This window comes from Pipistrellus kuhlii, unplaced genomic scaffold (genome assembly GCF_014108245.1).
Source record: "Pipistrellus kuhlii isolate mPipKuh1 unplaced genomic scaffold, mPipKuh1.p scaffold_m20_p_1, whole genome shotgun sequence".
Taxonomy (NCBI): Eukaryota; Metazoa; Chordata; class Mammalia; order Chiroptera; family Vespertilionidae; genus Pipistrellus; species Pipistrellus kuhlii.
The window spans coordinates 46,626,331-46,649,418 of record NW_023425404.1 but is presented as its reverse complement, the minus strand read 5'-3'; the positions used below and the strand labels follow the sequence as shown (position 1 = coordinate 46,649,418).

The following is a 23,088-nucleotide window of genomic DNA, read 5'->3' as shown; positions in this document are numbered from 1 at the left end:
ACAAAAAATCTAGAATAAAGGGAAAACTATATTTCATTTTCCAAATTAGACTTCAGTTAGAAAAATATAAAACTAATGAAAAATCTGAACCAACTACAATAACTCAAATGTACAATTGAGAAATGTTTATTTTTGTTTTTATTATGGAAAATTTCAAATATATAAGAAGGTAGAAAAAAAAGCACAATGAATCCCATCACCATATTATTTGAAGTAAATCCTAGACTTCATATCTGTTTATTTATAAGTACTTCAGCTATATCTCTAATAATAAGGGTTCTTTCAAAAAACCAGCCACAATATAATCACCATATTTAAAAAAGAAATAATTCTTGAACATGCTTAACATGTTTAAAATTCTCCAATCATTAAAAAATATAAACACGCCGAAACCAGTTTGGCTCAGTGGTAGAGCGTCGGTCTGCGGACTGAAAGGTCCCAGGTTCGACTCCTGTCAAGGGCATGTACATTGGTTGCGGGCACGTCCCCAGTAGGGGGTGTGCAAGAGGCAGCTGATCGATGATTCTCTCGCATCGATGTTTCTAACTCTCTATCCCTCTCTCTTCCTCTCTGTAAAAAATCAATAAAATATATATTTTTTAAATATATATAAACATGATACATACTTTCGTTAGCTCCTAAGAATTGTTGTTGCAGGCCTTCAAATGTGTCACTTCCTGCTATCTCCTGGGGTGGTGAGTCGCTGTGCTGAGCAGGAGGCTGGTAAGGTTGATATACCACTGTATATGGTTCCAACACTGGACAACTGGGAGCTTGCGGTGTACCAAATTGCTATTATAAGATGATAAATGAAATTGACAATTAGGATTTGGCCTTTTCCTCAAAAATTACCTTAATCATCTTAATTTTGTTACAAAACTTAATTGTGTATAATTAAAATTTTATACAGACATCTTTGCTTTAAAATAACTTACTGTAATTTAACACTATTTATTAAAAGTCTGTGAAATATAATTTCTCATATCTTAATTGGACTTTTGAGCTTATAGTGGGCCAATCCCATAAGTAACATTCAAGAATTCTATCAAGACTGTACATAAATATTTAAGAATGATTTAGATGATGCCAACATCCTGGGAACACAAAAATACACATATCCAAGAACATGTTATACAATGCCTCATATGTAATATTCAGTAACTTTTGTGGAATGAATACTATTCTACAGAGACAAAAGAGAAAATTATCACTTTAAAAGAAAAAAAAATTATCCTGTCATTGGGGGACACAGAATAGTTACTGGCAAAATGAGGCATTCATTATCATTAAGAAAGTCTAAGAAACAGCTAACTGTATCTTAAGGTCTTACTTCATTAAACTCTGACAGGGTTAAGTAAAAAAAAAGAGTGTTTCTTTCCTTAACATTCATCCCATCTACTGCCATTATTATCACAAAACAGGTATCAGCTTTGAAGTGTTTGATCTAAAATGTGTTATAAGGGTGGTGAACTAGAAAATCATGATAATTAAATAAATAGATTTACTGCTTTAAAACTGTATCAGCCTTGGCCAGGTAGCTCAGTTGGTTAGAGCATCATCCCAATATGACAATGTTGTGGGTTCAATTCCTGGTCAGGGCACACTCAAGAATAGACCAATAAATGCATAAATAAGTGAAATAACAAATTGATGTCTTTCTTTCTCTCTCCGTTTCTCTCTCTAAAATCAATAAATTAAAAAAATAAAAAACTGTATCAAGATATCTAAACATAGCTTCTCATTAAAGCATAGCGAAGTGGTACAAGCCTGAAACAGCAGTAAATGAGGAGTGTTATTCTTTGACAAATTTAATTCTTAATGTTTAATTAACTGTCTCCATAAAGCCTCTATGATATTTTAAATTTCTGACTTGAAATCATGATTTCATTAGATTGTAAACAGAAACCAGCATGACTAATTCAGCATGAGCCTGAATAAATGCACTCTCAGAACTGTTTATACTTATAATAAATCTTATCATTCTACTTATATATATTCCTTAAAGACACATGTATGGGCACATATAAGCAAATTCTTAAAAGTCAAGTTCTTATAATACCTGAAAATGGTTCCTTTGAGGATCTGAAAATTTAATTACATTGGCTGGCAAATTATTAAATTCCTGCTTCTGACCATTAGTAAATGGCCTAAAGTCTTCAGGAAGGTGGTATAAATCAGTCTGTTCATATTTACTCGGAGGACTGTAACCCCTCCCGCCTTCATCGCCACCTTCTTCAGGATGGTACCCAGGATGCTGCTCTTCAGTCTTATTTGGATTCTCTTCCCAGCCATTGCTGATTTTCTCTCCCATGTATATATCCCGAATCTCATTATAGTCCTATTAGACAACAAGAGTAAGACAAAAGCACTAAGATCTAGTCCCACCCTTGTCAAAATCATTATCACACCAGATACTCACATTTGCACTTTTAGATTTAGGCAGCACCTGATGGTCATTCCAGTTCCTCTGCAATTGCTCAGAAGGATGAGGTCTTGAGAAAAATCAACACTTTCGATTTAGAGCCTATCATTTATTTGGACGCAGCTATCACAAAGAACCCCAAGATTTTAACATGTTTCCCCTCCAACCTTCACCTACAGGCTTAAGAATTAGACCACAATTTTACAATCACCTACATTATTGTAACCTGCAGGGAATCAAAAGAGGGACACCTGCAGAATGTGATACACATGTGAAAATGATTCGCGCCCTACCGTCCCTCTGTGTCGTCCTCGCTGCAGTCCGAAGAGTGGAGCTCGGGGGAGGACAGGTCGTCATCCAGCATATCATGAGGCAGGTCTGTGAGTAGCTGCTGCAACTGAGACAGGAGAGTGGGCGTCAATAACACACTGACTTAGAACAAGATGCCAAGCCACAGCTGCCCTGGAATGAAGAATCAACTGTAAAAGTCAAAGAAGTTCCTAATTTCTACACTTAATAACGTCATCAATTCCACACCAGGTACTTTCACCATTCCACCTGGAGAATAGATCAGGTCAGGATTTATATGAGAAGGTTTTATTTTTTTCTACAAAGGCCTTAGATTTAAACACACATAACATTGCATTAGAACTTAAAAACTTCTCTCTGGAAACACAGCACGTCGTAATAATGGTACAATCACTGGATTATGTTATTGCAGGGTGAATGTGAGTCTCAGAATCCTATTCTACAAGAAACCAGGCCTTGGGGACTTGATAACCAGACTTCCTGCAGGAAATCTGAACTGCCAGACTGGCTTTGCCCAGGTGGTGAGAACAGCAGAAAAAGAAGCAGGTGGCCTAGAAGCCCTTATTAAAAGCTCTAAAAATGTGACAAAAACCTCCTAGGGAGTGATTAACTAGTAGACAGCATGTAATTCCAGTGATGAAAAGATATGCAATATTCAGCTGTTGAGTGAAAAGAGACGTAAGATTTAGTTTTCCACAGGTGGCACTCTCAAAAGCATAACTCGAAAACTAACAATAAAAGCATCTGACTTAGATCTCCAATTTTTTTCTAGAAAACTCATACCTTTAGCATTGTCACTATAAAAACTAGATATAGAATAAATTCATTTAAGTTTCCAGATAAACCGTGATAAAGAGATGAATGGTGTAATCTGTTGAATTTCAATATATATCAGTAAATGTTTTTCCTCAAATCTCAATACATTATCAAATCCCAAAATAACTGTAACAGATTTAAATACTATATTACTAAATAGTTAAAAGACTATTTATAATGCCTTCTCTTTCAAATTAAGCACCAGTTAAATAAATAAGTTAACTGAGGCCCTCCATAGCACATAAATCAATCCCATAAAGTTATGCAATGAGTGAAATTTAAAGATATTAAATACTCTGTGTAAAACCCTGAAGGAAGAAAATGAAACATTTCTTAGCCTATGACAGATTTTCCCTACTTTATCATTATAATAAAAAATGAAATGTAGTTATGAAACATTTTTGAGAATTACATTTATAATTTTAAAAGTTCATAAACAAAATACATATCGTAAAAGTTAAACAAAAATATTTTAAGAAAGGCCTGAAAGATCTGCTCCAATTGTTAACTTAAGTTTTGGTAAAATCAAACTTGGGAATGAAAAATAGATGTGTGAGGTGGGAAGGGGGGTATACCTCCCCACTCTCTTATATATGTCTAATATTCACTGGATAACTTAAATTAAAAAAAAAAGATTTTCTCAATTCATTTGGTTCTTTTCAAATATTCTTTATATTAGAGAAAAATAATTCTACTCAATGACAAGTTATCTTCATCTCAAAATTTATTTGACACTAATATAAATAAGTCAGGCCTTGATCTATTGGCCACATGCTCATGCAAGGTAATTGAAAAATCATATTGAGAGTTAGCCATATCAGAGTTGATCCAAAGATATAAAGAACATAGAAACATAAAAGAGACAATACTAAACACCAAACAGAACATATCAAAATATTAGTATATTACCAGTGAGCCTCAAGTGAAAATAAAGTGATTTTACAAAGACAAAATTTACTAAGAAGAAAAGAAAAACATCTATGAGGTATTTTAAAATAGTCTAACCCAGTAGTCAGCAAACTCATTAGTCAACAGAGCGAAATATCGACAGTGCAATGATTGAAATTTCTTTCTTTTTTTAAATATTTTATTGATTGTTTTACAGAGAGGAAAGGAGAGGGAAAGAGAGCTAGAAACATTGATGAGAGAGAAACATTGATCAGCTGCCTCCTGCATACCCACAACCAAGGCACATGCCCCTGACCAGAATTGAACCTGGGACCTATTAGTCCACAGGCTGATGCTCTATCCACTGAGCCAAACTGGTTTCGGCTGAAATTTCTTTTGAGAGCCAAATTTTTAAACTTAAACTTCTTCTAATGCCAGTCTATTCTTCAAAATAGACTCGCCCAGGCCATGGTATTTTATGGAAAAGCCACACTCAAGGGGCCAAAGAACCGCATGTGTCTCGAGAGCCGCAGTTTGGCAACGACGGGTCTAACCTGTCATGTCTATAATTATGTATCACTGCTATAAGGAAAAAGACTATGCCCACACATTATACAGGGGGGGAAATAAGAAATATTTTATACTTACATCAAGTAAGGACTCCTGTACAGAAAGAATACTTTCTTCTAAATCTTCAGTGAGGTTCAAGTACATAGCCTTATAATTCAGGGGAAGTTTGACAGGGACATCTGAACAGTACATTTTCCCCTCACAAAGACAGAAAAAGCTATGCAATAATTAAGCAGCTCTTGTAACTTTCTTTGTGACACCACAGGTATAACTGAAAACGCATTAACAAAATCGATATCTATAAAGGAAATTTAATTGAGTATAAGCAGTAAGTTCTGAATGTTTCTGGATCCATAAGTAAACTTATCTATCAGCAAAATCATCCCTGTAGTATTTAATGCCTTATAAACTATGTTTTTATATATGCTAACATTTGAAATCGTTTCCTTCACCTTCAAAAACGTTCTCCATAAAGTTCTTTGGTATAGCTGGGCCATATTCCTTTGACTTCCATAACTTTCAGGGCAGAGAGAAGATAAATGAGGTGAGTCTCACTCAGGAACAAAAGCCCACCCCCAATACTTCCATTTGCCCAGAATCAAAGTGTACTCTTCTTCTTACCAGGTGGACCCAGGCCAGATACAGGCAGTGCCTGACCTTGGCTTACATGAGAGCCCTACCCCAAGAGACCCCAGAACCAACACCTGGTGGCCAGCTTCAGACCACACCAGAGCACCACCCGATTAGTTCCACAAATGACATACCCAAAGGGGGGACTCGGTGGGCACCAGAACCCCACTAAAGCAAATCCACAACAGCTTGTCCACTACAATCATTGCCAGTCATCACAGCCAGCCAGCCTAAGCGTCAGTCCTATTCACTGATGTGCCAACAGCAATCAAGGCTCAACTACAACAGGGGGGCACACACAACTGACTCAGGGAAAACCCTAGAGCACCCAGCTCAGGTAAATAGGGAGATTGCACCACTGCTATATAAGGCCACTCTGCCAAGACTGAGAGATGTAGAATCTCTATCTAATAAACACAAACATAGACAGACAGCCAAAATGAGACAAAAAGCACGTACCAAATAAAAGAACAGAACAAAACTAAAAATAAAAATAAAAAAGGAGGCAAGCATTCTACCAGATGCAGAGTTTAAATCTACCAGATGCAGAGTTTAAAACACTGGTTATAAGGATGTTCAATGACCTTAGGGGAAGAATAGATGATCTCAGTGAAAACTTAAACAAAGAGGGAATAAAAAATAACCAGAAGTGAAGAATAAAATAACTGAAATGAAGACTACATTACTTGGAGTCAACATCAGATTACATGAAGCAGAGGTTCAATTCAGTGATTTGGAAGACTAGGTAGCAGAAAAGACTCAATTGAAACAAACAAACAAAAAAGCATTAAAAAAAAAAAAAAAAAAAAAGGATAGTTTAAAAAACCTCTAGGAACAACAATCACATAATGGGGGTACCAAAAGGAGAAGAGATAGAGCTAGGGATTGAAAATCTATTTGAAGAAAAAATGATTGAAAACTTCCCTAACCTGGCAAAGGAAAGAGACATACAAGTCCAGGAAGAAGAGAGAGTCATAAAAATACCCATACCAAGACACAGCTTAATTACCGGTAAAAACCCAAAGTTTAGAAACAAAGAAAGAATCTTAAAAGCAGCAAGAGAAAGGCAGTTGTTACCTACAAGGTAGCTCCCATAAAACTGATTTCTCAACAGAAACTTTGCAGGCTAGAAGAGATTAGCATGAAATATTCAAAGTGATGAGTAGAAACGCCTTAAACTAAGATTACTTTACCCAGCAAGGTTATCATTTAGAGATAAAGAACTTCCCAGACAAGAAAAGCCTGAAGGAATTTATCACAGCCAAACCAGTATTACAAGAATTGTTAGAGACTTTTTTAAGAAGAGAAAGGAAAAAAAATCACAAATATGAATAAGAAAATAATGAGGGGGAAAATTCTCACTGACCCTAATAAAAGCAGCAGATAAAAGCAGTGGATCAACCAACACTAAAGCTAGTACAAAGGTTAAAAGGCAAAAGTGGGGAGATCATGCGTAATTACAACAGTAAATTTAGGGATGCATACACACAAATACAAACACACACAAAAGAAATAAAAAATAATGTCAAAAACATAAACATGGAAGGAGTAGAAAAAATGGTAGTGATTTTTAGAATGTGTTCAAACTTCAGCAGACATCAACTTAAAATAGACTACTATATACATAGCATGGTATATGCAGCACACTGTAACCACAAACCAAAAATCTACAAGATATACAAGAAATAGAGATAAAGAAATTAAAAAACAACACTATAGAAAGTCATCAACATACAAGAGAAGAGAACAAGAGATTAAGAAATGAGCAAAGAACTGCTGAAGCCAGTTTGGCTCAGTGGTAGAGCGTTGGTCTGCTGACTGAAAGGTCCCAGGTTCGATTCCAGTCAAGGGCATGTATTGTACATTGGTTGTGGGCACATCCCCGGTAGGGGGTGTGCAAGAGGCAGCTGGTTGATGTTTCTCTCTCATCGGCATTTCTAGCTCTCTATCTCTCTCCCTTCCTCCTCTCGGTGAAATATCAATAAAATATATTTTATTAAAAAAAAGAAATGAGCAAAGAACTATAAAACCAATCAAAAAACAATAAAATGACAATGACTATATATCTACTTAATAAAAGAGTAACATGCCAGTCAATCAGGAGTTAGTATGCAAATTAACCCACAAAGATGTCAGGTTAATTTGCAAATTCAGGCGTCAAACCGCTGGGGGCAGGGCAGGACTCAGGCATTCCGCATCACCCCAGATGCTCCAGGCCTCTGGGCAGCATGGGAAGGCGGAAAGGCAGCGCCAGGTGGAGCGGAAAGGCGGCTCCGGCCAGAGCGAAGCAGCCAGGGGAAGGAAGGTCCATTCTTGCACGAATCCTCTAGTCTATCAATAATTATTTTAAATGCAAACAAATTAAGTACTCCAATCAAAGGATGAATGGATAAAGACATGGTGCGTATATACAATGGAATATTACTCAACCATAAAAGATAATGAAATCTTTCCATTTGCCAAAACAATAGGGTATTATGCTAAGTGAAATAAGTCAGACAAAGACAAATACCATATGATAACCATATGATTTCACTTATATGTGGAATCTAAAGAACAAAACGAGCAAACAAAACAAAAACAAAACTTATAGATATAGAAACAAAAACAAACATATATACAGAGAACAGACTGATGGTTGCCAGAGGGGAGAATGGTTGGGGGACTGGGTGAAAAGGGTGAAGGAATTAAGAAGTACAAATGGGCCCAGCCAGCATGGCTCAGTGATTACACATCCACCTATGAACCAGGAGGTCATGATTCCATTCCTGGTCAGGGCACATGCCCAGGTTTCGGGCTCAATCCCCATGTGGGCGTGCAGGAGGCCAATAATTCTCCCTCATTACTGATGTTTCTATCTCTCTCCTCCTCTCCCTTCCTCTCTGAAATCAGTAAAAATATTTTTTTTAAATGTACAAATTCTTGGCAGTTACAAAATAGCCATGGGGATGTCATGTACAGCATATGGAATATAGTCAATATTTACATATGCTGTCAGGTGGGTGTGAGACTTATGGGGGGGGGGGGGGTCACTTCATAAGTTATATAAATGTCTAACCACTAAGTTGTACAGCTGAAACCAATAAATACTGAAAGTCAACTGTAAATGAAAAAACTGGAAAAAAATGTTTTTTTAGGTGTGCTCTCCTCATATTCACTGTCAAATGGATTTTGCTTTTGGTCATGGAACCTTGTGCCATAAAACACAGAATTACCAGATCAACTTATGCATGTTGCCAAATTGAAAATCTTAGAAACTATAAAGTTTCCTCATTAAAGATCAACCCACTACCAAATAGATTCAAGGGCAAAGATAACAATCCTTATAAACGACAAGATTTAATTCCACTCATTACTTTCAAATACGTCAAATTACGCTGTGGTAGAAAAATGCAATCTTCTCAGTGGGATATTACTGTGAATCAGCTGAGTTTAGTAATTAAAGAGTTGCCTTCCCTAGGAAAAAAAAAGGATAATTTACTATTGCGAAGGCTTCTAGTCGAGTGCATTCTAAAAATTCCATACACCTCTCTTCCTTTACTACTTCATACTGTTTCTTCCTTTAAAAGAGGGCATTTTACTCAAAAAATCTTTACAATAACCCAATGTTATTGTACGTGTAGGGCAAACGTAAAACAGAGAACACATAAACCTTTTGTTAGGATTTTGAACTTAAATTAACTAACCAGACAGTACTCAGAGCCTATAATCCTCAATATTCATGAAAGCAAGACTTCTCAGCTTACAAACTGTGTACAATACATCTCCCCAGAGCAAAGCAGCAAATGGACTGACAACACTCGTGTGCCTTGTGAACAGGTTACCTCATAAGTATGCTGTAAAGATTCTGATCATTTACAAGATGAATTACTAAATAATACTTTTATGGATATACGCACTAAGCAGAATCTTCATTCTAACCTAAGAGCCAAGTTAAAAACATCTTTGAAAAGGCCCTCTATGGGCTTGATAACAAGCCAAATAACTTGGCAGCTAAAACTTCAGTTTGACAAATTACATTCTGTGCAGGATAAAAAAAAAAAAAAAAAATCCATTCCATGAGTTGAACTAAATTTTATAATGTTAGTGGGGAAGACTTTGTCTAGGTTGCCACGTCTCTGAAAAAGAAATATGGCAACGTGAGACGAACACCGGCCGCACCACAGACGACACATAATAGATAGAACTTTATGCCTGGAAGGAGCAGGGGAGCGCCTCCAAGCCAAACCTCTCCGCACAGTCAGCAAACAAGGCCCTGAGGCGGTACAGAGCAGGCCCAGGTAAAGAGAGGATTACGGCCCCAGAGCTGACCGCATTTACTGACCCTCTCCATTGCCACACCTATTTTCTTCTATGGGACATTTAATCATCACTGGGAGACACCCACTCCTACCTGTTTGTATGCAAACTGCAGGCTGCCAGAGCCCAATGTGTTTGTTCCCATTGCAGCCACCCCTGAAAAAACACCCGTATGGTATGGGAAACACTCAAAGGCCCCATCTAGATAAAGTATAAGAAGTTGCTAAAAAAATATATATGTCAGAAAAATATGAATACTCAACCATTTGTTTCTTTGATTTTCTTGGGTGATGACAAGAAATTTCCACTAAACAGGTCAAATAATATAAAATGTAAACAAATAGTAGCTTTACAACTCCCTCTACTGGGGACAAAAATATCAAAATGCTTCCATAATTATATCAAATCAGGCAGTAAAAAGGAGAGAGAAAAAAAGTGAAAGAAAGGTGATACAATGGAAACCTTATCTCTAAAATGCACAATTCCAAGTTCAACTGAGCTTTCTTCTCCTAATAGAGGCGGACCAGTAGAAAATCCAAAAGGGCCTCAAATCAGAATTGCCAGGTGCAAGTTTCTGTTGGCCATCTGCTACTTAAACCACCGCCCTTTCTACTCAAGATCATTTTCCAAGTTCCGAATATTTCATCACTAAATGAACCAACATCAGCAAATATTATCTGGATGGCACAGATTACTAAGTACTGCTGCCCCAAGACCACCAGCTCCAAAATATGTACATGCATACATAACTTTATTATCAAGAACCGAGCAATGATCACAGAGCTGTTTCTGGTGACACTGCATAAAGCACCTGTATACGAGAAACAAGAAACGGGAGACCCCCAAATGACACTCTGCCTGAAGCCAGGGCTTTCCCAATAACGTTGAAGTTTATAACAACTATTCCCATCACAATATCAACTATATTTCTCTAAAATCTGACAGCGAAATCCCAAAGTAGAGTGACTTTGAGTGAAACGTATTTTGTAAAACCACAGTGTCACATTAAGAATGAGTTCATGAAAGAACTTTTCAATTCCTCTTCTCTGGGCCAGCTATTCCAGTAAAATTTCGCCTAACATGTTTTGGATGAGGTCTACTTAGTAGCAACAGAGAACTGTATCAGTAGTTCTCAAATGGTACAGCAAGAAAGTATTGAACTCCAAAAAGTTGTAAGGAATGGGAGGGATATGACTACTGACGGACATAACACCATGGCTCCATGGTATCATCGCCCTCACTCACCTGCACCCTAATCTGTCCTGTTTACTGGGTAGGAGATGGGAGTTTCGGGTGAAACACTGGGTGAGGCTCTGAGTTATGCGTTTATCTGCTATGCCTTATCCCATAGTAGCCAAACGTTTACCAATAAACCAATTAGAAGGTAAAAAGTTAGAAACGATTACACTGCCTTTTCTGCAAAATTCTTAGAGCTTAAAAAAAAAGGGGGTGGTGGGGGTCTATTCATGGTGGGCTGTGACTTGAGATTCCACTGGTCTAAGTGTTCTCTGAATATTAAATCACTTTACTAAATCCTCTGGTTTTCTGAAGATTAAATACATTTTCTCCATTTTCTCTTCAATCACACAATGGAGGGAATAGAAATGAAAAAGACAAGTTAATGATCATAGAGCTGCTAATTAGGAGGGCAGGGAGGTTAGAATTTGACTCTGGCTTATTCAGTGACTTAGGGGAAAGTGTGGACAAAAATCCCAACTGACCCAGAGCTCCAAAATTAAAACTCAACTTGGTAAAGCATCTTGTATTAGCAACTGACCAAAACCAGGATTATTCTGCCAAGAGAGGATCTCAAAATCCTTAGCGAGGTAGACTCTTGAGTCAGATATAGCCTACAGCACGTCCTCACTGACACAGGCATTCCACCCACACAAGTGAGCTGAATTCGAAGGGATTCACTAAGGAGAGAAGCCATATGCCTTGGCCCACTGCTAACACTCACAACCCAGCCAGCAATCCCACAACTACCAACCAGGCAGGCAGGAAAAGGCCACAGCTGACATCTAACTGTTCTGCTACCGTAGGCTCAGAAGTGGGGAGGTTCGAAAAGGCTTTTGGATATGCACGCAACTTAGGTCTGATCAGTCAGCTTCTCCTTTTAACTTGCAGTGACAAAATGTACAGATAACTGGATTTTTATGAATAATTCTGAAGTTTGTTGCTGAAAATCTTAAAGTCTCCATCCAATGGAAACCTTATCCATGGTATCAACTCCATACCTTGAAGCAATTTTTAAAAAAGGTAAAACCACTGTTTATTAACACGAAACACATTTTATTAACACAAACCATAATCATCATGTCAGTCATATCATCTATATGTTATTTTCTTCCACTCTGCCAGAAACACTCATTCACAGATACTTTACCTCGAAAGAGCTTCTTTGCCTCTGGAAATTCCCTACCCCAGCACATCATCTATCAAGAAATGATTCTGCCCTAGCAGGTGTGGCTCAGGCAGATGTGATATCATCCCATGTGCCAAGAGGTTACGGTTAGATTCCCAGTCAGGACGCATGGCCTGATTGTGGGCCCCATACCTATGAAGGAGGCAGCCCATCCATGTTTCTTTTTCTCCCTCTCCCTTCCTCTCTCTAAAATCAATAAAAATATATTTAAAAAAAAAAAAAGAGGTTATCCTAATGGCTATTTTGTATATTATCTACAATTAATTGATTCCTTAACTAATACCAGTATCCCTTTAAAACTTTCACCACACAATACATGTGGCAGCAAATTCTCTCCAATACTCTCTCCATCTCTCTACTACTATCTTTTCTGATAAAAAAAAATCCTGTCAGTTTATTTTTTCCTCTTCTCTAAGGTCGACTATAGTAATTACTTAAATAATTACTTAAACGGATCCTCTCAAGAATCCCAGTAGCTATCGATAAATCTCAGCAAACTATGCAAAGCCATTGGGGCCATGAAAACCTCATGCTGTGAGTTCCCAAAGCAACAGAAAATCCCCATCCCTGTCCTTGCCACACTGCTGTGAAGGACCCTGTCAAAATCCAAACACCCTGGCCAGGGCCGCAAAGCCTAGTCCCTCGGGGACCTGGCAGAGAATCTGTAAGAGCGAAGCTGGCAGGTCCAAGAGTGGAGCCCATGTCTGTGTGAGAGGTGGGGACCGTGGCCAGCAGGAAGGGAGAGCCACTGTTCAGCTCCAGCCCCCTTGCCACATGTGCAGACACAGGCCCCGTGTGGCCAGGGCTTAGGACGTCTCAAGACAAACCAGAAAATCTGAACTGTTATATGACAATTTCCCATCTTTAAATATAGATTCAATATTTTAAAAATACCAGACAACCAAATAGCGCGTGTCTTTGGACAAAGCCCACTGAGCTGACAGTTCTGTATCTCGGCCCTAAATGTACTGCCAACCACAAGGGCAACTGGCCCCATCCCTTGCTTCCTGTCAACACTAATGGGCCCCTTAACAAAGTGCCTTCTCAAGCACAGGCTCAATGCAGAAGAAACCCGCTATCACAGTCCAGTCAATCGAGAAATCTGACTCAAACTAAAAACAATGCCAACAAGTAAGCTGACTTGCACCAACTGCAACTATCACTATTGCCACCATTTACTACGTGCCAAGAATTCTAAGCACTATATATATATATATATAAAACCTTCTCCGTGTACTCCTTTTCTCCTTTAGTCTATTCACCACACAGCATTTACATAGATCGTTCAAAAATATGATTACTTTCTTGCTTAAAATTCTCCACTGGCTTCCCATTGCTCCTAGAATAAACTACAAACGTCTCACCATGACATACTGAGATCTGGCCCAGCCCACCTCTTTGCCCCATCTCCACCACTCAGCTCTTGCTCACACAATCCCAACAGCTGTTTGGTGGACACACGGGGTCTCTTTCCGACTTGAACACATGAACAGCCGAAGGCTATTCCCCAATCTGACGATGCTTCTTGTAGGAAACCCTACCCTTTGAAGTGTATGTTTCCACCTTGCCTTAGGAAAAATTGTGTTAATAAAAAGCAAGGGGTCCTAAGACAAAGAGAACTTAGAACTGAGCTCCTTTAGCTAAAGCTCCTCTGACCCCCAATGCCTTTCAAAATTATCTTTCGTCTCTGGACTCTTACTTAATCTACTACTAAGTAAGCAGCCTTTCTCCAGACTGCTGAACCTTTCTTAATATTGAACAAGAACCCCAGCATTAATTGGCATCCCAAAATGGGGCTTCCTGAATCCTTGCAGCACCAAAGACTTCATTCATTTGTTTACTTTTAAATGGTCTGCCCTCCACTAAGAAGTAAGCTAAGGACCTTGCCACACTTGGTCAACACAATGTTCCAAACAGTTAGATTCTAGGCCTCTGCCTCCAAAGCCAGCCACTACCTCCTAAATGAAACAGCCTAGAGCACATGTGTCAAACACAAGGCCCGCAGGCCAAATCAGTCCCGCCAGGCCTTGCAATGTGGCCCGCACCGCGCTGTCATCACTGCACTCCGCTGTGTTTCCATCACAATGACAGTTTATGACTGTTCAGTAAACCATTCGGCCCGCGATTTAGGCTGGATTTTAGATTTTGGCCCCTTCTCTGATTGAGTTCGACACCCCTAGCCTAGAGAATCCAACCATTATCTAGTGGCATCATTCAAGGTTGTGTTCTATTCTCGTCTCAAAAATGGAAGTCTTCCACTCAACCACCTTTAGTCCAACTATTGATCAGGTTTCAGAGGGGATTATACACTCCTTCAACATGACACACAAGGACATAATTTTGATAAGGAAATAAAATGGTTTAAGATTGGGTTTGGAGTCTTTTTTTTTTCCTGAGCAACTCACCTCTTTCTCCCTTTCATAATCTTCGTTGTCGTATTCTTCATCTTCGTTTTGTGTCTGCAGTGCCACACTACCAAAGTCCAGTGACATGGTCCTCCTGCGGGACAAGAAAGATGTCTGGTTTCTAAATGTCCCAAAATTCCCGGCAGACCAGACCATACAGAAGATGCCATACACAAAGAAAACGTCTGTAACTCACGTGTGACCAATGGTTAGGATTCCCAATATAAAGGGAGTTCCTACAAATCAACTGTGATTCACAGAAAATAGCAGTACAACAGAAATTCACAGGGGGGGAAAATGTGATAAAGTGATGAACAGACCTTTCCAGTGTTCTGAAAAGTATAACTTAAAACAATAAGACTTCATAACCCATGGACACAGACAATAGTGTGGTGAAGGCCTGGGGCAGAGGGGCAGGAAGAAGGGGTCAATGGGGATGAAAGGGGACATATGTAATACTTCCAACAATAAAGATTTTTATTTTAAAGTAAGATGTTAGTTCACATACAAAAAAATAAAAATAAAATAATAATAAACTAGAAATGTCCCAAAACATACATATCTTAAGAACATGCTCAAAGTTTCTAATTGGATGTATTCTGTATGGCACAGGTAGTACCCACTGCAACTGCCTCCCTCCTTTGAATGTCACAAATCCAAAGTTCATGTTGTATACAAAAAAATTAGGTTAATCATTGGAACCTAAAACCCATTTTCAATCGGGTGGACTCCATACTGCACACAACTAAACTCTAAGTGGTTAATGTCCTCCTCTTAAACCTGATCAAATCAGGTTCTGGGGGGGAAAAATACTCCGGAAAAACAGAAGCGAAGGCTGTGAAGTGGTACCACCGTGGAGCTCCCATTCCAAAGGCAACAGCCGGGCTCCCTGGAGAACGGTAGCCGCCGTGGCAGAAGCAGCAGCAGGAAATGGGTTTTCAAGCTCTCGCACTGAAAAAAGCTGCCGATGATGTGAATTATACTTTGGGATCCTGCCGCTGCCCAGAAACGACCCAGATTTTCAAAGCTCAGAACAATCCTGACAGAGAAGGAGGCGGGCGCCATCCATTACCCTGCCACTGCCCTCCACGCAGGCCCTCCCGAGGGCCAGTGAAAGGCACTCTGAAGGGAGCCTGCACCACAGCTCATTCGCTCCACGGTTCAGGCTCTAAAATGTCATTAAGCTGGAAGGGAAATAAGAAACATGGACCCAGCCATCCAGAAGCATGTTGCCATAAAGAACTCCACTCCTTCGTGTGAACAGCTGGGAGCTCTGATCACAGGCTTTTACATAAGCCAACAGCTCCAAAGGAAAAGATATCCCACTTCATCAGATCTGAGGTCCCCCGGATGGTATGACACAGTTCCATGTGTACCACCAAGAGAAAGGGGTGGCCAATTAAATTATGACACATCATTAATTTTAAAATGCAGCCTGACTTTGCAGATGTTAAAACGTGCACTTTAAAGTAGGAGAAATATGGGATTACAGGTCAACACAAACAGGATTTTCAATGCTGAAATCCCCATGTGTCCCGTTTTTGTTTTCCAAGGTCTGAATTATGTTTCTTGGCCAGACTCTAATTTGCAGTCCACCTTTTTTATCCCTCCCTCCTGGATCCCTACACCCTGCCCATCACTTTCAACTCTATAGACTGTAAACCCGCCTGGGCCTGCCCTGCTCCTTGCTGCTCCTGTGCCAGGGCTAAGAGGAGGGGACATGTGTTCTCTTTCACTGAGAGGGAAAATATCTATGCTTGGGGAGCCTAACCCCTGTCTCTCCCTCCCCCTCTTCTTCCCCCCCCCCCCCCCCCCCCCCCCGCAGCTACAACACAGGTGGGGAACCTTTTTTCTGCCAAGCACCATTTGGATAGATGTAACATCACCTGCAGGCCATCCAAGATGATCAACTTAAAAACTAGCCTGCTATTTGGTCAAACACTTAATCAACTCACCCCTAATGCCTTGCCAGACCAAATGATTTCACGGGCCTTATATGGCCCATGGGCCAGACATTCCCCACCCCTGAGCTACAAGTCTATACTAGAGCTGAAGTGGAGAGGGGAAAGCATGCAAGCTCACATCCATGGTTTTTTTTCACTACTGCTTGTGAACATCAAGTCTACACAATCTATAGATAAAGAAAATAGTAGGCCGTTTAAACCCTGGCCCCATAAAAAGAAATGAGATTCAGCTAGATCTTAAAGACTTCCCGAAAGTCTCCAGGCATAAATAATCTTTCCTGCTTTTGATTCTTATTCACCTCTTCCTGAATCTTATCATTAAAGCCAGAGGTGGAATTGGGTTCATTTCTTCTTTACTAGGTAAAAGAAGGGGAGCTGTTCTTTCACTAACATGCCAGTAATGTGTTGAACATTAAAGGGAAAAAAAAGATTTATAGGAGCCTACTTTTTTCTCAGATAGTGAATAATGAATTCTATAAGGTATTTTCATTTTTTATTATTTATTGGATTTAGAGAGTGAGGAAGGGGGAGAGGGGAGAGAGAGAATGAGAAAGAGAAAGAAACATCGATTTCTTGTCCCACTCATTGATGCATTCATCTGTTGCTTCTTGGATGTGCCCTGCCAGGCATTCAAACTCCCCAACCTTGGCATATGGGGACGTCATCACTTTAGTCAACTGACCTACCCAATCATGGCTGGTATTTTGATTTTTAAGTTAGAGAATGTAAAAGATCAAATAACATCTTTTTTTAAATTACATTTTAAATTCAAACCATCTCATTAAAGAAGAAATGTGAAAATATCTGAAAAGGCCAAAATCTAAATCATTGTAGAAGGAAAGATACAAACAAGTTTTCCTTCTGAAAAGTGAAATACCAGAGAGCTTAAGAACTATCACAGGCATAAAGGGGAATTTGATAAACTAACTGTGATTAAGAAAAAGAAAAAAAAAAACTAAAAAGATAATTAGTATTTTAATTAAAATTTAAAATAAATTCCAATGTTCTTCTTCAACGTATTAACCTCTACCAATTACCATTGCTATCAGAGACTTTACTATAATATTCAGAACAATAAAAGAGCCTGCTTTAGAAAAAGAATTAGCAAGATAATAAACCCAGAAGCCATAAAGGAAAAACTTGACAGAAATTAACCACACAAAAAGTTTTGTATAAAGCAAAAGATAACATTAACAAGTTAAAAATTATGTAGGGAAAAATACATCACTAAAAATGTCCAAAGATAAAATAATAATAATAATAATAATGATAATGAGAAAAAAATATTTGCAAAATACATGACAAAGTCCCAATATACAGTTCTCACACAAAATTGAGGGGGGGGAAATGCACACACACACACAAAACAATTTAAAAATAGGCAATTGACATGACAATTCTTTTTTTTTTTTCTTTTGTTTTTTTTTTTGTTGTTGTTGTTAACCTTCACCTAAGGACAATTTTTCCCCTGAGAGAGAGAAACACATCCATATGACAAAGACACATCCATCGATTGGTTGCTTCACAGGGGTAGGGAATGAACTTGCAACCCAGGTATGTGCCCTTGACTGGGAATTGAACCTGAAACCCTTCAGTATTCGGGCCTAAATTCTACCACTGAGCCACACCAGCCAGGGCTAGTAAACATACTCTTGAATAAATTTGGCAATACTATGCCACTAATAAAAATTAAATATTTCTGTATTTATTGATTGATCATTTAAAAATCAAGAGGCAGAATGTGTGTCCAGTATGCTTTTTTCATAGCAAGCTAGTTAATGCTTTCTTCCAGCTAGATAACTTTTCTGAACCTGTTATCAAGACTATGGTGTGCCCTTTCTCACACTCAAATTAGAAGGGCTCGGCCTCCGTCCTCATTTTGTTGTCCCCAGTTACGTTGTCTTTGCTCTCCTTGCAATGAGAAGGAAGACCAATGAATGTTTAGTTACACAAAGCGGTAAGCTAAACTAAAACATCTTGTTGTTGCCTCATTTAAGAGTCTACAAGCATTCTGAAGGCAGAAATTAAATATATCTACCCTACCCTTTGGATATGGTAGGCACACAACGAGTCCTGGTTGAATGAATATAATGCATTCATGTTACCCTACATGGATTCATTATTATGATAAAACTTTACTGTACACCTACTGGGTGCCTGGTTACATCCCAGATGTATCCAAGACATAGTACCAGACGTGGGAAGCTAACAGTTCCTCAGGGAAACAATGATATTAATAGTTACAATGATACATTGTCTATTACTTTATAATAGAGAAAAGTAACAGCAAATATTAACTTTGAGAAGAAAAAAAGGCTGAGGGAAGTTTCACAGGACGACTTCTAATCAGAAATGGATGTTCAAGGACACAATACGGTTGGAAGTGAAGGATGAGGACACTCATTCAGACAACCGGGGCTCAAACCTGGCTCTTCTACTTACCAGCTGCCCAACTTTGAGCAAAGTGTTTCCATTTCTCCCTTTGTAAAATGAGGACAAAAGTAGTACCTACCTCCAAGATTGGTTATAAGGCTTCACAAGATAATGCATATTAAGTGCTTAGCACTGTGTAGCAACCAATACATTTTAGTTATTATTATGATACTAACGCTGAATAAGAGTAGGCCAGCTACAAAAGAGGTGGGACAGAGAGCATTTAGAATATTTGAGAAAAGGTAAGCGTTTAACCTGTGGGAAACTTTTATATAACGCAACCCCTTCTGAGATAAAAATGCCACCTCCTTCAAAATGCCCTCCCTATCCTGTTCCCTGATGGAATTAATCACTTTTTCCACTTTTGTTCTATATTTCTTATGGCTTTTCTTATGGCTTCATTCCAGACAAAAGAAAATTCCAAGGCGCCCTAACTGGTTTGGCTCAGAGGATAGAGCATTGGCCTGCTGATTGAAGGGTCCCAGGCTTGATTCCTGTCAAGGGCATGTACCTTGGTTTCTGGCACCAAGTAGGGAGTGTGCAGGAGGCAATTGATAGATGTTTCTCTCGCATTTATGTTTCTAATTCTCTATCCCTCTCCCTTCCTCTCTAAAAAAATCAATAAAATATATATTTTTTTTTTAAAAAAAGAAAATTCCGCCAAAACCGGTTTGTCTAAATGGATAGAGCGTCGGCTTGGGGACTGAAAGGTCCCAGGTTTGATTCCAGTCAAGGGCATGTACCTTGGTTGCGGGCATATCCCCAGTAGGGGGTGTGCAAGAAGCAGCTGATGGATGACTCTCTCTCATCGATGTTTCTTACTCTCTATCTCTCTCCCTTCCTCTCTGTATAAAATCAATAAAATATTTTTTTTAATTTGCCTAATTTAAAAAAAAAAAAAAAGAAAATTCCAAGGCAATTACTTGAATGCATTCACAAATCTAGGAAGTGCATAAATATTGTCACATATGGTGAAAGGATACCACGAAATTCAGCTTAAATCATACTATAAGTTCACGACTATAAGATAAAAAACGTTAGGTGCCACAAAAGAGGTTTATAAGAGCTCTGAGAGTTAGTAAATCCTACTTATTTGCTTACATGCCTGCTTCTCTTCTAGAATGCAAATAGCCGGAGCACACTAGCCTGCTTTAGGCTTGCAATATCAGGTTTAGGAGGTCTATTCGTTCGTTCGTTCGTTCAACCATGTACCAAGCACTGCTCAAGATTACAAAACTTAACGGGGACTTGGTGGAAGAACATAAACATATAAACAAAAGATGACAATAACCTGTGATCCGTGCTAATGACAGCAGCTTAGACAAATCAAGTCAGGGATCCCAGAGGATGGAGCGAGGAAATGAATTCATCAGAGGCCTTACCCAGGAGCTGCGTCGTCTGGCATCAGCTATGGCAAAGCAAGCAGGTTCCGCGAGGCAGAAGCTGCACAGAGCCCAGGATGCCCGGCACAGAGCCCAGGATGCCCGGGGTGGCGGGCTTTGCCTGCCGGCGTCACATGCACTGGGTCCACACACACGTGCATAAACCACCCACTATGAGCCAGGCGCGGCGCCAGGGTGACCACGGAGGGGGTCCCCCGTGTAGAGGCTTAGGGTCACCCCAGCAGCCTAGAAGAGAAGAGGGCCTCCCAGAGGTCACAGCTGAGCAGAATGACACTTCAAAGTCAAAGGCTGAGCTCCCGCAGGGGGATGCACCTCCGAGGGATTTGGGGAGGGGGCGGGTCAGCCCTCCCGGAAGCCTCAGCCACAATCCGGAGGATCTCGCACCCCCTCTAACTGTACCCCCCAAGCCCGGGGACTAATCGATACTCACCGGAGGCCGCGGACGCTGTCACCGCGGGGAAACTAGAGCCCCGGCTGAATCCAACTTCCTAGCAAACCCCCAGACCCAGGATCCAATCTGCTGGCTCCTTCCTAGTCACAACCGAACTCGGAGGGCTGAGGTTGTTGAGGGACAGCTGCCTCCTCCAATCGCCCACTAGAGGCTCCCCTGTGGGCGGGCCATGCCGGGGTGGGGCGGGACCTGGCGGCGAAAGTCTCCGCCTTGCTCAAGGTTGGTTGAGGAGTCCGCCTGCAGTTGCTAAAGTCAGGCTGTTTAAAAGCGGGCGCCAGACGTGGCGGGAAAGCGCCTCCTGCGCGCCCATTGGTGGGTTCGCGAGCCAATGACAAAAGAGTTGGTTCTGGAGAGGGAAGGTTTACCGGTTGCCTAGAGATGCCAAAGCGCTTGGGCGAGGATGAGCTCCTGCGCTTGCCATTCCTAAACCTCAGCACACAGAATCCCTCGCTTTCCTGTCAAGCCCTTACCTTGCAGTTTGGCCTCCTGATTTTCCAAGGTGCCCCCTCCCCATCAGCTAAACAGCTTAAATTTTTTTGGTTTGGGTTTTGTTTGTTTTTTACTTTGTCTTCCTGATTACTAGATCCCACCTTGTTTGAATGTGTGTTTCTTTCCTTACTAATTGTACATTTTCCCACGTGTTTATGCACTACTTGAATTTCCTCTCGTGTGAAAGTTCTTGTCACTTACCAGTAGATGTTAACCTGTCCCTTAAGACAGCGCTGTCCAGTAAAGCACCTTTATGTTCCTTCCGTGATTAAAAGGCTTCCAGAGAATATCAAGGCGTTGATAGCAGCAGGCTCACATAGCCTTTGAACCCTTTCCCATAAATGGAGTAAAATGGTTGATCATCTTCATAATCTGGCTAATTTTCCTTTGCTACCGTTACAGAACTTGCTGCTTGGGTGTTCTATTTCAGAACTAGACTGGTTGTCCCAAGGTAGTTTTTTATTCACTTGCAGCAAAGAAAGGAGACAGGGGATTCACTTTCAATGCTTTGCCTCTGGGAAGGGATGCTTGGCCATTGTTCATATCTATGATTTGGTCAATTCATGTTGATCTCTTCGTTGCAGGTGACTACACCTATTTGGTGGAGTTCCTGTCAAGCTCATCCTGTGTACAACTGCATCTGCAAAATATTGTGCTGCATTTAACATTTAGCAAGTTGACATTTTAGTAAGACCTGCCCAGACCTTGAGACCATTACCAGACCACTGATCCCTGGGATACCTACCCTGATCCCTGTAACTCCATCAACTAGCCTAATAGGTATTTAATCCATAGCAACAGAGAAAGTGAAATCACTGGCTGAGTGGCCCATGGTTCCCAGCTTGCTTTTGTTTCACTCCAGCTATTTTTCACTTGTATTTGCCCTACCTTACTTCTCCACCTGTTCAGTCTTCAAGATAAAGGAACACCTCCTTGTAACTCATACCGCCTTGTTAATTCCCTTCCCTGGCAGAAATATTGCCCATCTCTGTACTCAGTGTGCATGTTTTGTTATAGTTTTCCTATCTACTGTAATTGCTATGTGTCTGTTTTACTCAGTCCAATGTTAACATCTTGAAGCACTTTCTTTGCTTGGACATCCAGCCTGCTTCATGGTCCCTGGTAGGCACTCAAAACAAATTTGTTTTGTTAAATGAGTAAGTGAAAGAACAAACAAATAATGAAGGCTTTTTGTGCCAGAAAAAAAAAGCAAATAAAGGCATTCAGATAAATTGCAGTCATTAAAACCTGAGCCAAGTATCTGCTCGGGAGAACCAGGCTTAGGGGCTTCTATGTCTCACTGAAGTCCATCAGCAGACTGTGTGAAGCGTCCTGTGCTAAAAGTTAAGATGGAATGCTATGGCAAGAATGCTAAGTGATTCCTTGCCCATAAACAACTGTTTCTTGGAGAGAGGAAAGCATGAAAGATGTAAGGAAGAGAAGCACATGAGGAGCCTGAGTTTATGATCCTTACAAGGTGCTTTAGAATTTGCTAAGTTCCTTCACAGACACTAGCTCATGTGGTCCTTACATCACAATCCTGTGATGGGTTAGGACCAGTATTTAGCATCTCATTTTACATCA

General features: G+C 40.0%; 1 protein-coding gene across 4 annotated transcripts in view; it reads right to left on the bottom strand.

Moving 5' to 3' along the window:
- The window catches only part of CEP152 (centrosomal protein 152), an 85,621-nt gene extending 64,475 nt beyond the window's left edge, over positions 1-21,146 (bottom strand). For 3 of the 4 annotated variants that reach the window (XM_036442829.2, XM_045582770.1, XM_045582768.1), the window contains exons 1-6: positions 20,544-20,985; positions 14,765-14,858; positions 2,716-2,819; positions 2,420-2,492; positions 2,060-2,338; positions 627-792 (exon numbers count right to left, since the gene is read on the bottom strand). In XM_036442829.2, the coding sequence (XP_036298722.1) occupies positions 627-792; positions 2,060-2,338; positions 2,420-2,492; positions 2,716-2,819; positions 14,765-14,858; positions 20,544-20,566 (739 nt within the window). In that variant the 5' untranslated portion in view covers positions 20,567-20,985. The other variant, XM_036442839.2, reaches the window with a different exon arrangement.
- Between the last annotated feature and the right edge of the window lie 1,942 nt (positions 21,147-23,088).